We start from the raw sequence: 23,026 nt of genomic DNA, 5'->3' as shown, positions 1-23,026 counted from the left end.
TACTTGCAACCCTTACAACAAAATGTTGAGAAAAAGGCAATTAACAATAGAAGTGAGACAGACCATCATAACACTTAAAAATGTAGGTTTTTCCTACAGAGAAATTGCAAAGAAAGTCAAGGTGTCAGTGAGTACAGAAATTGGGGAAAACTCTGACAGGAAGAGGTCTGGAAGACCCAAAGCCACAACAAATTCAGAAAACAAGTTTCTGAGTCAACAGCTTGGTGATAGGCGGCTCACAGGACAACAGCTTCAAGCACAGCTCAATAGTGCTCGTAGTGAACAAGTCTCAGTTTCAACTGTGAAGAGAAGACTTGCAGGTTTGACAGGTCAAGTTGCAGCAAGAAAGCCATTGCTAAGACGTCAGAATAAGAAAAAGAGGCTTGCCTAGGTCATGAAAGACCACCAATGGACTACTGAAGACTGAAAGAAGTTATTATGGACTGATGAATCAAAATGTGAAATCTTTGAATGCCACGAGTGTGTTCACCTGTTATATCTGCCAAAGGTGGCTATTTTGATAAGCCAGAAGTTTAGATTACAGTTTGGTTTCTAAATAGATTTTTTTTTACTTTGTTTATTTGCGCTATGCTTTCATTTCAGAGTACAATGAGACATTAGCATGCAGAATTTCCAATAAAACAATGGAAAAACTGGGGTGATCTAAAGCTTTTACTGGTAGTGTATATATATTCAGTGTTGGTAAAACTGCATCCATCTAGTTTGCATCTTACTTTCATTTCATTTTTAATACATAATATAACCAGCTGTCATATGAGTCAGCTGGAAAGCTCAAAAAGTCAGCTGGAGATGGATTTTTCAACCGTTCATAGGGTTGTTATAGTAGCCTGTTTGCAGCTAATAAAATTAGTTGTCATTTCAACTGGTATGAGCGACAGTTTTGACTAAAAATGAAAAGCCTGCTTTTGTCTAAACGCCAATGGTTTCAAAAAAAAAAAAAGGCAATGAATATGAATGTTATCGTTGTATACAGCCTACTGTGTGAGACTGGAAAGCTTGGCAGGCAGTATAGTAACCAAGGCCAAGGAGCAGGGCTTGGAAGCAAAAACGCAACATTAAGATAGACTTGCTTGAGAAATTATCTGTTTTATCTTTACTGTAAATAGAGAATAATATAGAATAAAGATGACATACTCCACCAGTGGACTTTGCCATGTTTTGTGTAATTGCTGTCCTATTTTCCCTCTGCTTCAAGATATCTCCTAAAGGATTACAACACATTGCTTCTCATCATCTTTAATCAGCATTTTCTAGCAAAAGAGACCAAAGTTGTTACTGTATCACCAGACAGGATATATTGCACCTGTGACACAACTACAAATAAATGTTAAAACCAGATCACTTGAGAAGATAGCCTTTCCTTCAGAGGCTAGTAATTGCCATGATTAGTTGAGGTTATAGCTGGGTTTGAGCTCTGAGACTGGACAAGAAATGATATAATAATAAAAAAAAATCTCTCCCCATGGGTTTTTGCTCTCTGCTCAATTATATGATAATCATCGTTTGACTGTAGTTGCTTATAAAGGTTCCTATTTTGGTTTAATTAAGATACAGAGTGAGTGGGAGAGAGCAGATAAGGGCTCACCAGCAGCTTCCCCGCAAACTGAGGAGTTTGAATGGTCCAGATTCTGAATGAGCGCCCTGTTGGAAAATAATAGAGAAGACAAATTAGCAACATTAAGTAGTTGCACAAACGGCTTATGATTCTCTGCATTAACCGAGTGTAATTCACAAATTAAAACATGTAGGGACAAATCATTCAGCAGTGTTGGGGCGAGAAAGGAGTAAAGGGCTTATTGATTGACTTTAGAATTTTTTTGTAGTTGGAAATTCACAAATTACATTAAACCCAGAGGAATTGAGTAACAAAATGAAACAGTCTAAATATTCAATGCATGCGTCTTTGGTGATCACCATGCTTTGCTTTAAACTGGAGTTAGTTTGTAGTTAAAGCAAGTTTCATCATCTCAGGTCCAAGGATTGTCAGTCAGAACACATGGGTATTATTCCTCCTTATGCTACTGTTTTCAGAATTGCTAGTGAGTGCCCTCTCATCGCTCATGTGAAAACAGCCAATAGCTATTCAGCGGTGATATCACATGTAATCATACCCAGATGTGACGTTGTATCCAGGCGGGATGGCGATGCACTTCCTTCTGGCCTTGTCCCAGCCGCAGTACGGATCCCTAGAAAGGATGCACTCCCTGCATGTGTCGCCATAGCGACCACAGTCGGCCAGCGGCAGTCGCTGGACCTCCATCGCTGTACCAACGTACAGATGTCCCTGAGGAGAAAAACATACAATACTGCGTGCATCTCTTTGGCTTTTTAACAACAGCAATATTACTGGAAAACATCCACAAGTGTTGTTACATTATTCACAATAAAATGAAAGATTTTTTGCCAAAATCACTGCAAGAGTAGCAAAACGTCTAAGATGGCCTTCGGGCCAACATGGGACAGTTACACTCTCAACTAAAGCACAAAATGAGGATTTTTTTATTAGAAAGAAACAGGACGGCATGACTAGAAGATATTTAACAGTAATAATTCCAACTTTAATATTAAATCGCTGCTATACAGGCAGGTTGCTTTATGCATTCTGATAATGGCTAGATTCAATATTTTGTAGATATTTCACACTAGAAATGAACAGGCAGCTGAGTGACAATGACTCAGGAAGCGATTTCAAGACAGTTTTTTTGGTTTCGCTTGTTAAATCCGAGTCATATTTTACTTAATTCATGTTTAAAAATGTAAAAAAGCATACAAGTTTCTTGATATTGCCACAGTTATGATCGTCTGATTATCTGCAGGTTTTTAAAAAAATCTTCATGAAAACACAAATTGTTGCATGTTTTGCAGCTTTCCCCACCTTGTATCAGCCCTATGTAATATTTAGAATGAAAACACAAATGCAGCAGAAATCAGAATGCAACATTATTACTCATACCTTTTGGGAGTCGATGGCCATGTTTAGAACGGGGCCCTCGTTGTGGAACAGAGAGTACTGAGATATGATGAAGACCTCCTCGCTTGTATGAAGAACTTTGAGAACTTTGCCTTGTTCTGCGGAAATAAAGAAGGAGATATTGTAAATGGAGTGTGGGGGTGGATCACAAGTCTGTGGTCTTCTAAACTGTTCCAGCTAACATACAAAAAGGCCACAAATTGTTGGAGTTGTATGTTAAATCTGGGATTTTTACTTTTCTCTCTTTTTTTGTTGCCTGAGGTTCACTTGGACTGTTTCTACCCTGAAGGCAGGCTTGAGGGCCAAATGCAAAAAGACAGACAAGAGATTTTCTGAACAAATAAGAAGAAGACATAGTGTACCTGTACTTGCAGTGGATGGTGCCAAAACCTCAGTACAGGCTACAATAGTACAGAGGCAGTGTTTTACTCAGGCTGCTAATGGTGAGGTGAAGTTTAGACTTTGAGCTCTGAAGAATTTGTTAAATACATTCAGTTTAAATGTTTCATTCTTTTGGATGAGTTACATAAACAAAGCTCTGTTTGTTGCTCCTGTCAGAAATGACGAAGCGTTCAATATCCCAGAACTTTCATTTTGGCTTCTGGCTAAGACCTTTTCCATAACAGCAGATGCCATTTGACATAAGAGAAGCGATTTCTCATGAAGTAGGCTGAGACAATATGGCCACAACAGAGCCTGAAGCCTGGATTACTAACTGGGCAAAGTATGCAGCCGGTCCTTGGAGATCCAGATCATTAGGGAACTGGAATTTCCCATGTGTGCCAACCAGTTTGAGCTAATTTAATCTACAAATACACTTGAGACATAGCATCAATAGAGCAGAACATCAGCGCGATTGATAAAGGCCTTTAATCGGCTATTTCCAGTACAGCTGAACAAAGATGCAAATAACAGACAATATAGGCATAAGAAGTTGAGATACAATTATTTTAGCAAAACACAAATTGGTAAAATAATAAATGCAATTAAGATTTAAGACAAAGTGAATCAGCAGTTAGAAGTAGTAAAAGAAAAACAATAAAAACCTAATTTGCCCCAAGGATAAAAATGAGATAAGCTTTAGATATTTCTGCTTGTTATTTATGGTGGTATTAAAAAATGGCAGCACATGCAATGTAATGCAATCATCTAAGCATGTTTGATAAGGGCGTACATTGAAAGACAGCAACAAAGTAGAGCAACTTTATAAAAAACAGAACATTAATCGCATAACGCCATATCTACGGTGCCTTACAGTAACTGAGGACCACCCAACCCATGCAAACAGCTCACGATGATGACTATTATAATCATCACTGGCAAAGTGAGCCCTGTGTCAAAATCTAGTCTCAAGACCTTCATTATTACTGTTTCACTTCTACATGTCTCTTTGTGTTTTAAATCATGACTGAATTAATTTGCGCTTAATCAAATTACCACCCTGCAATCCTCACGCCAGATAATATTCCAGCAGAGAAAACCTGTGAACACATAGATGACAGACAGAAGAGAAGCCAGGAGGCTAATGGGTTCTCTGGGTCTTACAGCAAATTAATAAAGCAGAGCAAAGTATCACTACATAACCAAGTCTCCTGAGTTCAGTAACAGTTTTCAGTAACTGAATTTATCGACTGAAAATACTTCAGCTGTAGCCCCCTAACAACTTCACTTCTGAATTAGGCTGATAAACACAATTAACTGCCAAACAAGTTAGTCGGCCATTTCTGCTTCGACAGTAATACAGAAGCAAATTCAAGGAAGGTTGTTTGATCAAGTTAAACCTTACTGCTTGTTGAAACGGTAGTATATGTTCTGTAAGCTAACTTTTTTCCTTTTGCAACTTGTGCATTTTCAATATGGAAACGTGATTTTCAGAGCCGCACAAATGAGCACCAAGTCTGTGTGAATACTCGCTGTCACTTAGTCCAAATCAACCCCAGGAGTTTCCTGCTTCTCTAGCGACGATGGGCCAACTTCCAGCAGACAGACTCACAGATTTGCTGAAATTCGGCACAAAATTGTTCAACTTTACTCAGTAGTATTGTCTTGCATGCAGCTTGAAAATTGATGAGTCATTGCCCTAGCTGTGAGCCATCACTTTGTTTTGCACAATATGCTGTTACTTTACCAGACTAACTGTTTACAGACTCTGCTACTTCTCAGTATTTTTTGATTTCCTACTACTTTTTTTTTTTTGCTTTGCCGACTGTTTCATTGGATTCAAAGCCAATAAAAATATTCGTGGTTTCTCTTTGAATTTCCTCACAGTGAACCTTTTTATTGCTTCCAGTCAACCGCTCCTCCCTCTCCAAATAATAACTTGACGGATTTAAAGGCTCCCTGCAGAAAGACGCTCTAAGTTGTTTTGTCTTTTGTCACATCTAAGATTATTTTACCTTCCCCGCTGTGAAAATGTGATTACAGTGATACCTTTTTATCTCACATCCTCATTTCCTGAGCGCTCCCTCAGTGAGGCACTTTCTCATTTGTAATTGGGCAGGCAGGTTCTTGCTGTCACTTGGACTTCTTTTGTCCTCAAACTGCCTTGTCTCTTTTTCATAAACTTCAAATCTTTCTCTCTGTAGTCAGAGATAACATTCCCCCATTTTATCCAGTTTATTCTCATATGATTCTTTAATCCTACAGCTATTTTTAGTGCTTTAATCAGAACAGTGTATCAGCTCAAAGATAGCAGCAAGACATTCTGAGGGGGAAAGGGGTGACAGTGCTAAACTTATGTGGCATCTGCTGAGTGAACCTGTTTTTAGTTATATTTATCCACAAAGGGTTTGCTGAGAGAATGCGTTCTTTTACTGTAAACACATTCCCCACTGCTCTTTACATCTGTCCACGTACGTTCTGACCAAAACCTTTGACTGGTGAACAAACAGCCGATACGCACATTTTTCAAGCTGTGCTAAAGACTCAGCTTCATCTTCTGTTGCTAACAATATCTGTTTCCTTTTTCTCTAAGTAAAAGTCATTCACTTCCTTAACTCATATTTCGCCCTATGAGGCATTACCTCGGTCTGCCTCTCTAACCTTTAAGCTACTGCCACCTCATGTGTCACACTGAGTGAAAAGAAAATAGCTTCTGATCTCGAACATAAAGTCAACTTGAAACAAGTGTATGGCTCTGACATTTCTTCCATCCCTGAGGGGAGCTTTCTGCTGTATCACCTCCATGACTGAAATGCTCTGAGCAGATTTACGTCTTGTGGTGGTCAATCTGTCAGTGAGTTACTGAAGGGAAGGAAATCTTTCACTACTGCTCGTTCTTTTATTCCATTTCCAGCAGTCCCCTGAATCAGAGACTAACTGCTTGGGTTTGTCGGCCAGCTTTCAAAGGTCTACTATCTTTCATTCCTTCTTTGTTGCTTTTTGCTAAGCGAGTCTTTAGGGCTCTGACACTGCATGTTCACAGTCAGACATCTGTGGGCTGTTGAACTTCGAAGCTGTGTGACTGCAGATCATTACATGGCCAGTATTTTTCTTTTCATCTTTTCCACATGCATCCGTCTTGCAATGTACAGTCCAATATCACAGGAACTTAGTTTGTATTGTTCAAAGCTACAGTCCAGTTTACACTGAGGGTAAAATATCGGAATTATATCGTTCATGTAGTAAAATAAAATGTCAAGGTAAGGAGTTTGGCATCAAGCACAACTCAATTTAGCATCTTTTACCAAAATCAAACATTAACCAGATGTTTTACTTGCCTAATATTAACCTTAATCCCAAACCTTAACCTCAGTAAAGTTCACCATCATTAAATATTTCCTTACTGTTGCTGTCATGAAAACATATGTAGAATATTTCAAAACAATGGTACTGGACAATTAAACTATGTAAATCAACATTATACGAGGTTGTGCAAAACCATCTAGTGTTTTTGTTTTGATTTTTTTCCAGTGAAAAGGCTAGTCAGTGTCTCTTTAAGTACCCAAAGCTGAGCAACTTTAAAGGGAATCAATTTGCCTGTCTCTTGGCTTTCACTAAAGTGCATTTGGACCAGCCAGATACTGCTCTAAACTCGATCAAGACTTTGATCTGAAATACAGGCCTGTCTTTGAGCTCTTTCTGCAGCTGTAGCTGTATCCGTCGTTTGAACTAAACATTCAATCAGCTTAGCACTGCACTCCGTAAAAAAAAGACCCAAATCAGTTTGAAAGAACCAGAGATAGTATGTTTCTTTAGTCCATGCATTCTCTCTCCTTATCAAAACCTGGAACCTACATTATCACAATGCAACTGACCCACTAACTGAGATTTACAGATACAGAAGTGAGTACATGTGCAATTTACTTAAATGTCAAACGATTCAAAGACTGTCAAAAATACAGGACCTAAAGATGAATCTCACCGCAACAATAGTGAATACACCTGTGATCACTTGAACAAAATGAGCATGGTTATAAAATGATGCGTGATACCAGAGCTCTCATTGTGGCTCCACATTAAAAAGAGTTGCAAGGGGAACTGAAAAATGTGATGATGTGGCTTCACAAAGATGGAAAACAATACAGAAAAATTGGTGAAAATCTAAAAATAAATAAATAAATAAAAATAATCAGTAGAAACATAGATTTAAGGTCAGATGAGACCGAGACAGATGTGTTAAGCTGAGATGGGGTCCAACGTGTTTGGCATGAATCTGTACTACCACAGTGAATGTATAGTTCTGACAGTGAAACACAGAGGTGGGAGTGCGATAATATGGGGCTGCACAATTGTAAAAGGAGTCAGAAGATGACAATTATAGAGAATGCTGACTGCCTGTGGATATTACAAAACACGAGCTGACAAGATAACCTTCAGTCTGCAGCAGCTTAGCAGAGGCGGAATATTTCAGCATGATAACAATCAAAAGAAAACTGACAAAATTAAACACAACATTTTCTAAAGAAGGAAAATGTTGAAATTATGACCTAGCCAACTATATCAAATAATTCGAATCAAAGAGAACATATTTTGGGGTATTTTAAAAAGAAAAACAGAGCAGACGAAGAGCAGAATATCTCTCCATGGTACCATCTGATTGAGGATGACTGAGTCCCTCATTAAAAATAAAGGTGGACATAAGTATGACGTAGTAGATAGTAAAAAAAAATAAAAATTTTAATCTCAGTAATGAAAGATATACTGAACTATTTGTTGTAGATTTTTTTCAGATTGTTTTTAAACTTGTAGTCTTCAACTTCACTCAGTTTATCTGATTCCACGCAACTCCCTCTGTACCCACAAAAGCTTTTATATACATTTATTTTTAATACATGCAGTAGCACTCCCCAAGACTAATAAAAGCACTTTCATGTGCAACATTTGTGTAGTTTCCCTTTCAAACACTTTTGACCAGAAGTGACTCCAATAAAACCAAGAAGACCCACAGAAGAAAAAGCTTAAAATACCAACCATTAACTGGGACATCAGAACCCCTGGCATGCTCAGTGAAGGACATTTATCAGAGAAATCACATATCACCATAAACCAAAAGGCTACAAAATAATCAGTTCTCCTCTTAAGGGTTATCTATAGAAATCAGGTCAATAATTAAAAGAAGTACAACTTCATTTCAGCTCGATTTAAAGTAAACTAAATGAGCTTTGGGGAGGAAATGTAGTGCATAGCTTCCACTCTGAAGGAACAGCTGCACTACCTTGAGTCTGTTATATGAAAGAATAAATTCTGCTGAATTTTATTTTGCTGGTGATCAAAAGACACAGAAATTCACTTTGTCAAATACTGCTGCCTTCCATCAGCCTACATCTTACAGGGGAGTCCCTCTGTGACTAGTTAGATGGGTTTAAAGCTCAGAGTATATGGTGCACTGTTTAGCTAATTAGGAGCATGGCACCGCCCTGTCAGTTTGTTCTGGGTCAACATTTTAAAGTGAGCTCCTTTAGCTTTCAAATACATCACCTTTCCCCAAACGGCTGCGATTAGAATAAACAAGATGTGGGCCTCTGTGAGTGTGGAAATCAGATGAGAGGAAATTGGATGGATGATGTTTTCTTCTTTTATAGCATCAAGGTGCCCTTTTGCATGGTACCAGGAGTCTAGTCATTTTACTTAAGTCTGTGGGTGTTGAGCAGCCAAACAAAGTTTGCTTTGACCATCTGAATATCTAAATGCAATTTAGAGAAAAGCATGCACAAAAAAGCAACACAATCCTGTAACACAAGACGGTGGATATAAGCATGAAAGCATGTGGGGGTGTATCAATACATGAGAATATAGCACTCCTTTTGTAAAAAGATAACACAGAACAAAAGGAAAAACCAACTGATCATAAATCATGTAAAAAGTCACATGAAAACAAAGCTATTGATGGCAGTGGTGGGTGTACAGATTATCTGCAAATTACCAACGGAGGCTTTAATCACAGACTACAACATAATGAGATAATGGATATGTTTACATCTATAGTTCTGTTCACTCTGCCTCAATTTTCTGTTATAATAAGAGAACTTTTTATTGGGGAACATCTCTTCAGGAGTCACAGTCATGTTGACTCAGACCATACTTCTGAGCTGCTTTGAATGAATATATGAACAATTCAGCTAAAGCTAAAAATGTCAAGAAACAATTTTACAGCATTGTTCTAATATTAAATGTTCCCTACAGAGTGTGACTGAGGGTGACTCACCCAAACTCACTGTGAACATCTTTGAGGAATGTGAAATTGTTTTTTCACATTGCAGTTTTTTCCTCATAAAACCATTATTTCACAGCTTGAACCCTGTATTATTTTGTACTTGCTGATTGCTAGCTATTGTTCGAACATTGCACCATTTTTAAGACTTTTCATTTTAAATCTCTTATTCTCAAACATTCTGAAAGCCACTTTTGTGACCTTTCATATAAAAGTAATTTTATATTAAAGGAACTTTTGTGTTTGAATGCTTATGATCTGCAATTTTACTGTGGAAACAGACCTGTCTTGATCTTGATCTTAATTATTTATCGTTAAAATGATGCCATTAGATTCTCTTGACATGGCTGCTACTCTTCCCGGGGCCTGTTAGTGCACACAAACATGCGTCAGACAAGAATGATGACAGAATGGTCTGGCTGCACCTCGTTGTCATTTTTGCAGTAGGGGAAAAATGCACTTTCTACTTTGTCTTTCTTTGAACCAATCACAACTGTCTTGGATGGTGTTAAACTCAGTTTGCAGCAACAGTGTCCCCTCAGAACAGTAATAGAACTTTGGTGAAACAGTCGCATGCAGAGGCGAACACTAAAATGGATTTTCTCTCTTTTTGCATCATAACATCCTTTGGCAAAACTTGATATTTTGGTCGTTTGCTGCTAAGAGTTTGTTTTTATTGTTTCCCTAGTGAAGTGGGTTTTGAAAAAGGTAACATGTAGATACCATAAGTGGAGTAGAGAGGCATGTAAAATGTAAGGCGGATGGCAGGCTTATATACGAGTCTGCAGCTGATGAAACAATTAAATATTTATTCATAAGATTACCCGTTTGAATATATTTTCATAAAAAGGATTAAAGGGTAATTCTTGGTGGATATAATAAGTTGTACAAAAACCTATTGTAGCCTCAGAGGGAGCTGGTCTTAAAGAGGGTGGCACTTGTCAGCATCAGTTGGGGCAGTAGCAGGGGTGAATTTGATACCCAAATCATGCCTTGTCAAAACTCAGATCCATCTCCTTCATTATCACAGCATGACGTACTCACATGTAACTCTTAAAATGTGATTTCAAACACTTCATGCTGCTGAACAAGTAAATGTAGAGTGTCAGCTTCTTTTCTTTGACTTTATTAAGCAACTTTAGCTTCACACAGGAGCGTGACTGATGTGATCTCCAAACTGAGAGAGAAGTTGTGCATAATTTATACATGTGGCACAGCAGGAAACTTAACTGACATGTCATTGTGATCTTGCATAGCAATATTAACCTAAATGGTTTTCTACAAGCAAACAGCTGCACTGCTGCTCAGATTCAGTTTCTACAGTGAAATCATTTAGTCTAGCTCAGGATGACTCCAGCATTATCAGAGCTGTTGATAAATGATTATTTTCAGCAAATATAGCCTCCTCTGGAGAATTCTTTTCAGACGAATGAAGTACACACACACACACACACACACACACACACACACACACACACACACACACACACACACACACACACACACACACACACACACACACACACACACATATATATATAAAAGGTAAGGTACTGTAAATAGATTAGCTGGGCCACGGCAAAGTCATGCATCTCATTCTTTATGTGTCTAATTTTATGAAGTCATTCAGTTTTTCCTGAACAATAAATTGAATTTAAATGATAATAATAATAATTTTTTAAAAAATGCTCTGCCACTGCTTGTCCATGTACAGGCTTATAAAAGTGGAAAGATTGTATTATTGTCCTTTGGTACTTCACAGTGCTTCAGGGGAACAAACTGTTTTTTCTCAGATTCATCTAACATGTTTCATCCAAATTAGCAAAAGGAACAGAATCTATACAAATAAAATAAACTAAAATGAGAATGTGCTGGCTTCTCCCAAGAGGCATCTGGCTATTTAGATAGTTAGACTGAACTTGAGACATCTGACTCAGCAATACGATGGAGGCGAATGGAATTTAGTGTGTGGTACAACATTAAAAAAAATGTGACAATTCTGCAACAAAACTTGTTGTAGCTGTTGTTAATCTGAACAATCCACACTTGAGTTTTAACTGAAACTACTTTCTACTGAAGAGATCATCGCTGTTTCTTCAGTAAGCAGCCTGTTCTGTGACCCATGACTGTAGGAAGCTGAGTTGTACTATACCACAGTTTACATTTACTCTTTCCATCACTTTAAAGATATATAAGGCAGTGTACCATGTAGAGGTCCAACCCGCTAGGTGTTCTGATTACCCAGCTGTTGAGCCCCACTTCAATACACAACTACATTTCCCACCAACATATAACAGCGGGCAAACTGAATAAAGAAGAAAGACACATGCTGACAAAAGTGACTGACTTGTAAATTAGTAGATATTTATAGCCCTTCTCCACATGTACACGGATGCTTTTCAGGCCTAGTTTATTCTATGCATTTTAACCTTTCATCCACATGCAAATGTGTTAGATCCCTGAAAGCAGATCTTTTGGAAAACTCCTTCAAGTGTAAAGATTTTCAGAAACACTGTTTTTGGAAATGATGATGCAGGCACCCGTGTTTGCGTCCTTATTGGTTCTTATCAGTCACTATATCTTTTCCTGATACATCAGACTCTGATCATGTAACTCTCCAACTAAGCAACCAACCCTCTGCTTGTTGTTCAACCATACTATATGAGAATAATAATGTGATATGCATTTTCATGTGTTTGCTTGGTTGGAGATTATTCTGCTTGTCTGGAGGGAGGTCGTTTTGTCTAAAAATGACTTTCTAGATTAAAAGAAACATATTAGGATCGACGTAGCCATAGTTTTAAAGCTAATTCATGCACATGTCACTGACTGACCATCACATAATCCTCTCATGCTACAAGTAAATGCCCCACAGTTTGCTTGGAAGCCGACTTCCACCAGACATTTAGGGTGGAGACTTTGAAAAACAGAATTCTGACCAGCTATAATGATATAATGGCTCAGACCAAACAGAACTTCTGTACCAGAGTTCATTTAAGGCAGACTAATTCGATTAGTCGTGCCTAGTCCTCAACTAAGGGAGCCTTACCGAAGGTGAGCTCATCCCCTTCAATGATATTTATTGTTTGAACACTCACAGTGATATTTGCTCTGCTGTCTACCATGGTAATATCAGCCATTGCTTTTTCTTGCACAAAGATTAATAGTGTGGTCTGTGAGCTTGTCTTTTTGAAAGATATTTATGGGTATTTCCATCACTGGGGAAGACCAACGTCCCAGGGCTACCCAAAATACGTCTGCTCTGATTTAACTGTCACTGGTCTCGAGGTGGACCTTGGCTCACCTCCTCTACTCCTCAGATTGGTTTAGACTTTTCTAATGCAACTATCCATCAGACTGAGCCGTCTGTCTGCTTTACTTACTAAAGACGGTGTTATTTCAAGAGGCAGCCTCTCTCCATCATCTGTACAGATATGAGAGCATGTTTGAAATTAATTATGCAGATTGATGATCTTGACTTGTTATAAGTGGCAAATATTTATAGCTAGTGCTCTGAAGTGAAGGTGATGCAAGATTGAAGAGGGAGGGAGAAGGAATGCTGTTGAACCAGAGATCACAAAGGGAATCTGAACTTACAGCAGAAATATTCAAGAGCGACAGACAACACACGTTCTTTCACATGCATTCTGTCAGTGTGGAACAGCAGATCTCCAGTACAAACTGTTCTCGTGGCCTCAGAAACCAGTGCGACTGAATCTGCTCTAGTTTCTTTTTAGGCCACCACAGAGACCCATGGCTGTTCATAGCTCTCCATTCTGTCCCTCCTGTTACTGACACAGTAAAGCCCACAGTTACACGCCATCAACCTGTCTTTTTAAATACTACATTGTTTTCTACATGCTAAAAATACAGCCAACCCAGAAAAAGGGCCTGATGAATGACAAGCACAAGCCGACTGCAGCAGTGAGATATTGCACAGTGAAAGATGACACTCGCTCATCTTTTGGTGAACTTCAGAGTGGTGAGACGCTCACACACACACGAGCATATGACTTGTGATGGTTGCCATAGCAATCTCCCTGAGGCACAACGCAATTTTTGGAGTAACTGCTGCGAGCAACAGAAGTGGCTCAGAATTACTGCTTTGATCAAATAGAAACAGTCTTGTGAAGGCCAGGACTTGTTTGAATAGATGTTGAGCAGAATAGATAGATAGATTTCGACCGTGTGTCAGTTTTCCACACTTTCCGCTGCTCAGTGCTTGAATTGGGCAGTGAAGCGAAGTGTATCTTTCCTGTGATGTTTCTTTATTTTATTTTTTATTTGTTTATCCTGTTTGCTCCGGTGCTGCACTGTTGCACTGCCAGAGCCTGAGACTATAGAGCGGCTCACTTGTCCTGATGTACATATACTGCTGATCAGATGCAGAGAACAGGATTTTACTGTATCCAACAGAAGCGTAGCAGGTGCAGCTGGGGCTTGAGCATGATGACATACAGAAAAACAGGTCTTGCTTTTGCTTGTTACTGCATTTTCTTCACAAAAAGAGAATTAACACAATTTCTGCAGAGCTTTGTCGTCGCTCCTGAGCTCGCCTGCTTTGGATCTACAGTTCATTAACTGTTTGGTTCAGTCACAGCATCTGACCCTGTTTCATGCAGCAATGGGCTGCTGTTTTCAGCAGCAGAGCTCTGACAAACCTGACAAAGTTAGTAACCAGCTAAGGATGAAAATTAAAAAGACAGTTCTTTTTTTCTACTGACACAGAGCTTGCTGTTCTATGATATAATTTTTGTTAAATCCAAATCAAATCTAAAAGAAGACAAAAAATTAGCTCACATGTATAAATACACCTTGCTGGGTTGACAGTGTAGCTAAATGTAGTGAAGACTGTAGCTGGAGCCACAATATGATGCCAATGATATACATCTGCCAGCTTATAACTTCTCCTGCTTATAAGAGGTTGAAAATATATTAATGCAGCTTTTGTATGGACTCTCAAACAGCTGACCTAAGTAACAAATGTTCAAAACCCTCCAACAAATCAGTTAAGGCTGGTGTCAGCATCAAAATAAAGGTCAGAGTGAGTAATAGTTCCACCCACCAGCTTGTTCGCAGCCTCTAACTTCATGCTACAAAGGAGGATTTCTCAGTATGGGAGGAAAAAATTGTCAGCACAGCACATAAAGCACTTGTTGTTGCTCAGTACCAAATAACTGACACTTTAACACACACATATACATGCACACACACACACCTGTTCCGAGGTACAGGACGCTGTAGTGCTCATCATTGACCGCCATGACAATGTCCGCCACCGTATGTGTGATCTGGTCATCTGTGGGGAGGTCGAGTGGAGCCACGCCGACGGGCCGGATCACATCTTCAATTTCTGGGTTGTGTCTGATCACCCCCAAGTTTTTGACATTGTTTTGACTTTCCGCCGTCGCCGGGTTTTTGCGGACACACTGCGGGGAGAAGTGATGTAATCGATTCAGACCAGGCCGGGGCAATTGAATAAACAAAACGCCCTTGGGCAAACAGCTCAAAATTGCTTTTCTTTTATTAACACAGGCCTTTCTAAAAAAAAAGAGCACTTCAATCTTTTTGCCTCTGAAATCTGGGCTGACCCATGCCTTTGCACACGTTTTTCTAGAATTGTGAAGGAATGGAGAAAAAATATATATCTTGCTGGGTTTTCTTACCATCCCAGGGCGACTGCCAGTGAATGGACTGCTGTAGCCTTTCAGTTTAGATGTGGAGAAGGCCTGGTCAATATCTTCGATGGAGTAGGCACAGATCACCGTTTTGCCCCTGAGAAAAGGAAAAGAGTAATTACACCTACAATAAAGGCAAGGAAAGTGGTTATGAGGGACAAGCGTCAGCTAGCAATTCTCATCTGCCTCATGGCCAGTAAATATCTATAATCTGTGGATATCTGTATGTGAGGCTAATGTCTTACTAATAAAAAATTAAATTGCTGTACTTAATTATACTAGCACACTGTAATTATTGCATAATTCATGTTTACCTTTGCTCAAACTCTTGTTCTCGATTTCTCACGCTTCCTTTTCAAAACTGATTAGTGCGCTGTATTTTATTCAGTGTTTTCAATTGCAACTCTTTGGCTTTTACTTTTAATGAAAGTGAGTTTAGCTCGCTGCTGTGCATCACACATATTCAGGGTAGAAGGTTTGCAATTAACCCTAAATTCATCACCTTTTTATTGAAATGTTCAGCTGCTTGGTCTGTGTTTATTTGTATGTTAATGTGTGAATGTTTTAATTCTGACTGGCTAACAGGCTGCAAATGAAATGAGTGTTGAGCAAACTCATGATTAAAAGTGAAAATGTGTTTTGTCAGCAGAAGAGGACAATTGAAGTTAATCCTCACTGCATTCCAATGAATCTCTCTTTTGTTTGCACTGAATGAAGCCACACAATTTCACAAGTCACTACTACATAAGAAAAATACATGAAAAAAGAGTCCCAAAATTAAATTCCTATGAGGCTGTAGAATGACCTGTAAACCTCAGCTGATATAAGACTGCAAAAAACACACATGCTTATTACAGTTTGCAAACTTCTTACTTGTAATTTGGAATTTAAATTGTACAAAAACTAGCAGATAATGCATTTAATAATAGATTTATTCCCCCCTGCAGATAATTACAAAACAGACTGTTCTGCACTTGTATTATCACGTGTATGACAGCTTATATCACTGGAGTGTGATTTGCATACTTAGTGAAAATTATCTGACAGATTCTGAATCCAACAGAAAACTGCTGTTACAGATAGATAGAAATAGAAACTGACACTGACAAAGACGACCGTGTGGTATGTGGTGTGTACTGCTATGTGGGTGGACAAGTGTCAGTTATTCTTAAGTTTTGTGTTGTCTGTTTGTTGTGTTATCAGTTTGTTTCTTTGTATTGTTTGAGTGCTCTGTTTTCCCTGATCCTGAAGACACTTTTATGCATTTTTGAAAACAAGTCAATACTGAGCTTATTGAAGTCAAAACGGTTTCTTGGATCATCTTTGTTTACCATCATAATTGTACTTTGCAACTTTATGCTCCCAAATTCCTAAAATATCCTAGTTTTAATATACTCAATCAAGCTGTGAAGGGAGGAAAATGGTTTATGGTATTGTTCCAGCTCACCATGCATTGGAGAAAAGGCCATACAGGACCCCAGCCCTCTTGTCCTGAGCGGTCAGCACCACTGCCTGCTTCATGTTGTTGTACTGCTGCTGGGTGTTTCCTGCGCCGCACATCACCCGTGCCTTCATGAAGGTGGTCCAAGAGTCTGGCAGCAGGCTTCTGATGCCTCCTTCATCCACCTGGAAATAGCACAGAAGGGCAACAAAGTCATAACAGGGGAAGCCAGGCTGCCAAAATGATTTGAATTTAGTTTTGTGTTCTCTGACAAGATGCAACACTGTCCCCTAACCCAGAGCACCAAGACTCCCTTTCCCTGTCTCTGCTGTTTTAGAAAAGAAAGATGTTGCTTGTTTTTTTTCAGAGCTTTCAGTTTACTAATTAGTCCAAGATAACCTCATTTATCACAAAGACTTTAGGCAGGTGGAAACACTAAGTCTAGTTTTATTAAAGATGCCCTTGACAATTCTAGTTCTGTTTTGAATGTGCACTGTGTATTTAGTAAAGTAGGCCACCAGACATAGTGTATGAACAAGCAGCTAGAAGCGCTTATGAGGCAGATATTCAGTGAAACACAAAGCTAGTCTGGCTTTGCTATAGGCCTCATTCAAGATGTTCCAAAGATGCCCTATTCACACACCATCATGTGTATTTTACATGTGTGGAAACACATTAAATGAATTGTGGATCAAGAGACTGATATCATATGATTTCAAAGTAGTTATTACTGGATCCAGGAAACAATAATCCCTCCACTCCTCATCATCGTGTACCAGCTTTATCCACTTTCCTAACTCTTAACAAAACCCATTTTATATTTGGTTGCACCGGTGATTAAGTACAACAAAAAACGATGTATATCCTGTGCTTCTTGACTGATGATAGCAATTTCCCTGCCTCTGTTTTCTGAAATAAACTACAGGCTAAACATGCCCTGGATCTCTCTCTATCGAACACTCAGAGATGAAAAAGACATTGATTATCTCATGTTCCACCTGGTAAGAGAGTAAAGATCTATAAACAAAAAATCTTAATTAACAAATTCCATAAATGCCTGAGATAGGAAATCCATCATTTAACATAAAGCTTTTCTGATTTAAACATTAATCTTTTCATTTGGTTCTCCTTAGTTTGGAGAGTCATTTCAGGATGAATTCAGGGCAGGTCATGAATCACATAGAGGAGCAGGTGTTTTGCCTTTGACAGCTAATTAGGAAGCACCTGCTTTGACAAGGCTGATTGGAAGGATTTATGAAGAGCAACATGCTCACAAGTTTGCTCCTACAGCACTGCAGCAGCTCTTGTATATCCTATAATTTTATCCTCAGTCCAGAAGACCGTTAAAAAGGAGAAGTATAGAAAATGTGAAGAAAATAATAGCAGCAGGAGGATCTTTTGTATTATCTTTATACAAAATATCCAAATGTTTAATTGATTTACTAATTAATTTACTACTTTGCTGTTGAAAGACAATTTCTTCATAAAAATCTATTTAAATTACACAGTCTGAGGAGAACAAAGCAGTCTCACAACTCAAATATGTGCAATGTAATAAGCAACATCTATAGTAGAAAAAAATTGTGACGACTTCAAACAAATGCAAAGAATTGAACCTCAGCCACATTTTCACAATAAAATAAGTAAATATGAATGCCGATAAGTCACAACATTATAACCACTAATGGCCTAAGTTAATAACATTGATCATCCAAATACAATGCAGTGTCCTCTTGGGTGCATTCATGGATGTGGATAAGCTGACATGCATCACCCACCAAAACCTTGATGCAGAGCAATCATACCCCCACACTGAAAAAGCTCTCCACTGCAAAAAAAATGCTCACGGATGGCTCAGAGAATACAACCAAGAGCCCAAGGCATTTACTTGGCTTCTAAACTAGTCTGACTGTCTTTGATATCTGGATCACTGAGGCACTACGCTGGAACCCACAGGACTCTACAGCACAACACGTCAAGACAACCCTCGAGGTCCTGTGTTCATACCCCACCTGTTACAGCAGCACAAAAATGACCTACACGATATTAAGCATTTGGTTTCAATGTTGTGGCTGCTTGTTGTATGTTGGATTTTTACCGTGCAAATCCGGCCAATGCGGGCCCTGTATGGCTCCTCATCCACTCTGACTGTCTTGTCGAACTCGCTGAAGAAGAAGTAGATCTCCTCTTTGAACTTTTCCGAAGACGGGATAATGGCTGCACCAGCAAATTGTGGATCTGGTGATGACATTTAAATGAGGTATTATCAATTTATTTACAGATTACCTCAAAGATGTTCCTTGGCTTAGCATGTGCAGCCTCATTTCATGATTTGAATATTTAAATGTTACTTCTAACATTACATAGGACATTTTGAGAATCAACAGGAGCATAAATGACTGATCGCTGTGGATATTTTTCTGATGGCGACAGTAGATACGCCTACGTGTCCTTTCCCATGGGAATGATAGTAGATGATTTACAGAGAGTACCACCCACATCTCCATATGCATTAGTCTAAACCTGTTCAATGTCTGCATGACTCCCCTCCTCCTACTCACTCAGCAGCCAAATGTTCTCAGTCTTCAGGAGTTTCTGGGGGCCAAACGTACGCCGGATCGAGCCAGCGGAGCCTCCCACTGACGACATAGCAGAATACAGACTCCCATCTGAGACGGTGAGAAAGAGGAGACAGACAAGAGAATAAGAGGATGAGCAGTGGGTAGAAAAAAAGAGAAGGCACACAGTGAGCTTGATGGATTGGTACCAGGTTCAGCAGGGGGAGAGGAAGAGAGATTGGAGCGACACAAGAAGGGAAATGACTGAGGCTAGAGGAGAGGAAGACACAGCAAGGAGAACATTAAACACAGAGGAGGAGCGTAAAAATAAGAAAAAAGGAGACCCAGGAGGACAAAGACAGAATAACAAAACATGGAAGAGAAAGGAGAAGAAGAGCAAAGAAGACATCAAGGAAGAATAGCTCAGTGCACCGGCGAGCGGCCACCAATCACCATATTCTTAGAACCTCACTAAGAGCCCTGTCTCCATAGCAATGCAGAGGGGGAAGCATTTGAAATCGTGGCAGTAACATCTTAATTAGGACTGATCGTTATTTGAATGCTGCTCAGCTCAGGCAGAGGGCTGGCTCGTTGCCTCCACGATCGATCCCCATCTGGAAGAGCATCCTGCAGCGCAAACTAACCTCTCACTGATACGAGTGTCTCTTTAGCCAATCCATCCACATCAGTGTGGTTTAACAAACAGATGACTTGTGTGTCCCTCATCAAGCGCTATGACTACTGAAAGGTTGGTTTAATTAGAAACATCTCCATTTAGTTAATGAGACGCACTCGTTGATGATCACACAATTAGAAGTTTCGTTCCCAGTGGAGTGGAGGAAGGCGCTAATGCCCTACGTTGCAACCTTGTGAAACTGATGACTTATAACAGCAGCGTTTGGCTTTTTTTTTCTAGTAGAACTGGATATGCAAAACATACCATTTTATTAGTAATTTTACAAAATTCATCCTTTGAGTGAAGATAGTTGAGATAATTGGAGGAAAACCATAATATATATATATATATATATATATATATATATATATATATATATATATATATATATATATATATATATATATATGTCTTGGAACTGGGGAGTAACAGAAGTTAACCAAACCTGTGGAACATATACATAGATATATGACCCTGCTTTATTCTATAAGCCCAGAGTAATTTTACTGCCTTTGCTTTTTAATTCCTATCTTGGTCATTATGAGGGCTTGGGCATAGATGCTATATCATGTTGTTTTTTTGTTTTTTTTTTTCCAATCGAGACTAATGTGATCTTTCATCATTTGATCTAAAAAATATGTGCAGATTTTTTTTTTCATATTACCCTTCATGTCAAAGGGAAAATATTTTTTAATAAAAACAATTCAATGTTTTTACATTTATCTCACCACAAAATGTTCTTTTCATAGTTCTCTAACACAGGTGACCAGCTCTAGGCTTTTCTCCACTTTTTTGAATTTTTGCAACGCAAAGCCAATCCATTATTTTGTGTTTGTTTTTCAAACTAAGTGGGATGTAATGTCAGCCCTATCTTGGAGACGATACAGAAATGTCAAAACCAGACAACTGTTTGGGCACGTAGAGAAGCAACTAGTATCATCGGAAAGGGCAAGTTCTGTTTCTGGTCGATATGCGGTGGGCCTGTGTTATGAAACAACCGGAACTTCGTGACTTATTAAAATGAGACACAGGAATGTGAAAATGGGAGAAGAAATTGGTAAAGATATCACTTTTCAAAAGACCTCTATTCAAAATGTTGCTACTTTTGTATGCGCATATAGGTTATGTTACAAACTTAATTACAATGGTCCAGTTCCATTGTCTCTTGTGATAGGATGTTCACGTCATTCCATTAATTGCATTGCATAGATATTAACATATCTAGATGTTAGTTTATCTATGCAAAGATTCATTATTGAGTACTTCAAACAAGATTAATAGGTGTGGAAATGAATGTAGAACTCCTGTGTGTGATTAAAATATGATTAAATTTGATCTAAATACAAGATTAATGTTTATCATGGACAATTTGTCACGGAGTAGCAGCTAACACGGTTCGAAAGGTCAAGTCATGATGTGGTTATAGTTGATATGTACTACACCTCACCACAATAAACACTTTGAGACCACTTCAAGACTGCAAAAATGCCTGCTTGAACACTTCTTAAGTCTGGTTGTGCAGTTATTTTTGCACATTTCCATTTTAGCAATGTTTTCCATGATTTAGTTATTTTTTCTTCTTATGAATGCACAATGGCAGGTGGTGATTGTTGCTTGGCACACTGATTGGCGTGACCTCCTCATGATGTTACACTTGACAAATTACATATATAACCTGGTAAGGCGCAAGAATCTTTTCACACAACTGCCTGACCAGTTGCCATTGTCATTATATTCCAGTGTTGTTTTGTTTTTCTTCCTGTGAAGTTATTGGTTGGGTGGCAGTTGCGGATAATAAGAGGGATGAACTTTTCCTTTTCTAGATCTTGGACCTAAGGATAGAGGGTGTCATGTGCTGTATGGATTGTAAAGCTCCATGGGGCAAATTGGTGATGTGACTTTACAATAGTGCTTTAAACTTGGTTTTTGGTTGGTTGTGAACTGCATTATTCATTAATTTACCCGAATAAAGTGAGGCTCCCTGCATTGTGCTATAAGTTCAGGCTACAATGTACATTGATTTTTGATGAAAAAGTTAGATTCTTTGGACATGTTTGTGAGTTACAAACCTAAAATAGAAATGCAAACTCATCACTCACTAAATACAAGAAAAACATCTTGTTAGTATGTTTTCCATAGCAGATGTTGACCAATTAGCATGGAGCCCTATTCTCTGTAAGAGTAGGCACCATTGGAGATCTTGTTCAACATAGAGTCCATATGCTCCAGCAAAGTACTACATGACTTTTAAAATCTGCTGATGCATCTAACTTGTAGAGGATTGACTCTTTAAAGTATTGCAAGGTACTTGAGATAAAAGGTTTTACTCATTTGCATGATATGAATAGAGGGTGATAATGAGAGAAAGATTGCTCCAGGGAGCCAAGTGTCGCTCTGCTGCTTCTGACACAAAGAAAAAGGAAATATAAAGCACTTGAAGGTGGCTTTGTTCCAAAATAAGTTATGTGACAAAGTGACAGCTTTAGAAAAAAAATGGTAATACTTTTGAAATGGTGACACTCTCACAAAATTTGACTAAATGAGACTTCAATCAAAAAACATAATTTCATGCCTGATTACCCCGCAGTTTCCTTATTCATTGCTTTCTTAAATAATCATTATTTTCTCAGTATCGCTGTTGGTGATCGGTCATAACATCATTTACGATTCCAACAATCACACAAATGGAAAACCACGCACAGTTGTGTATATGCATCCAAAAAGTCTACTGGTGTCATTTTTAATCACAGGCTTCACTTGAGCTCAATTTTGGTCAGTACTGATTTGAAGCAAATCAGTACCTTTGAAAATAACTATGGTATTGTCCAATTCAATTATATGTACTGAAAATTAAAACAAAATTACATATTACAGTTTTTGGGCCACCAAATTGGATGACAAAACAATCCATTTTGAGAGTTTTCTGCAGGGCATTGTCTGTCACAACCATTCCACATCACTGCCTCAGAAATTATTCTTAAGATTGTTTCCTTAAAAAACGCTGTTATGAGAAAGGTTTGGCCAGACTT

At 38.6% G+C, this 23,026-nt stretch overlaps 1 protein-coding gene across 1 annotated transcript in view; it reads right to left on the bottom strand.

The window, feature by feature from the left end:
- si:ch211-113g11.6 (uncharacterized protein LOC559008 homolog) overlaps positions 1-23,026 on the bottom strand; it is a 45,059-nt gene that overhangs the window by 5,585 nt on the left and 16,448 nt on the right. Inside the window, exons 6-13 of the mRNA XM_023274911.3 lie at positions 19,325-19,432; positions 18,862-19,001; positions 16,770-16,948; positions 15,311-15,419; positions 14,863-15,073; positions 2,975-3,090; positions 2,133-2,305; positions 1,607-1,662 (exon numbers count right to left, since the gene is read on the bottom strand). Of these exons, the coding sequence (XP_023130679.1) occupies positions 1,607-1,662; positions 2,133-2,305; positions 2,975-3,090; positions 14,863-15,073; positions 15,311-15,419; positions 16,770-16,948; positions 18,862-19,001; positions 19,325-19,432 (1,092 nt within the window). The remainder of the gene's footprint in view (positions 1-1,606; positions 1,663-2,132; positions 2,306-2,974; positions 3,091-14,862; positions 15,074-15,310; positions 15,420-16,769; positions 16,949-18,861; positions 19,002-19,324; positions 19,433-23,026) is intronic.

The sequence above is a fragment of the Amphiprion ocellaris genome, chromosome 9 (genome assembly GCF_022539595.1).
Source record: "Amphiprion ocellaris isolate individual 3 ecotype Okinawa chromosome 9, ASM2253959v1, whole genome shotgun sequence".
NCBI lineage: Eukaryota > Metazoa > Chordata > Actinopteri > Pomacentridae > Amphiprion > Amphiprion ocellaris.
The sequence above is the reverse complement of the archived record's forward strand: the minus strand, read 5'-3'. Positions and strand labels throughout refer to the sequence as shown.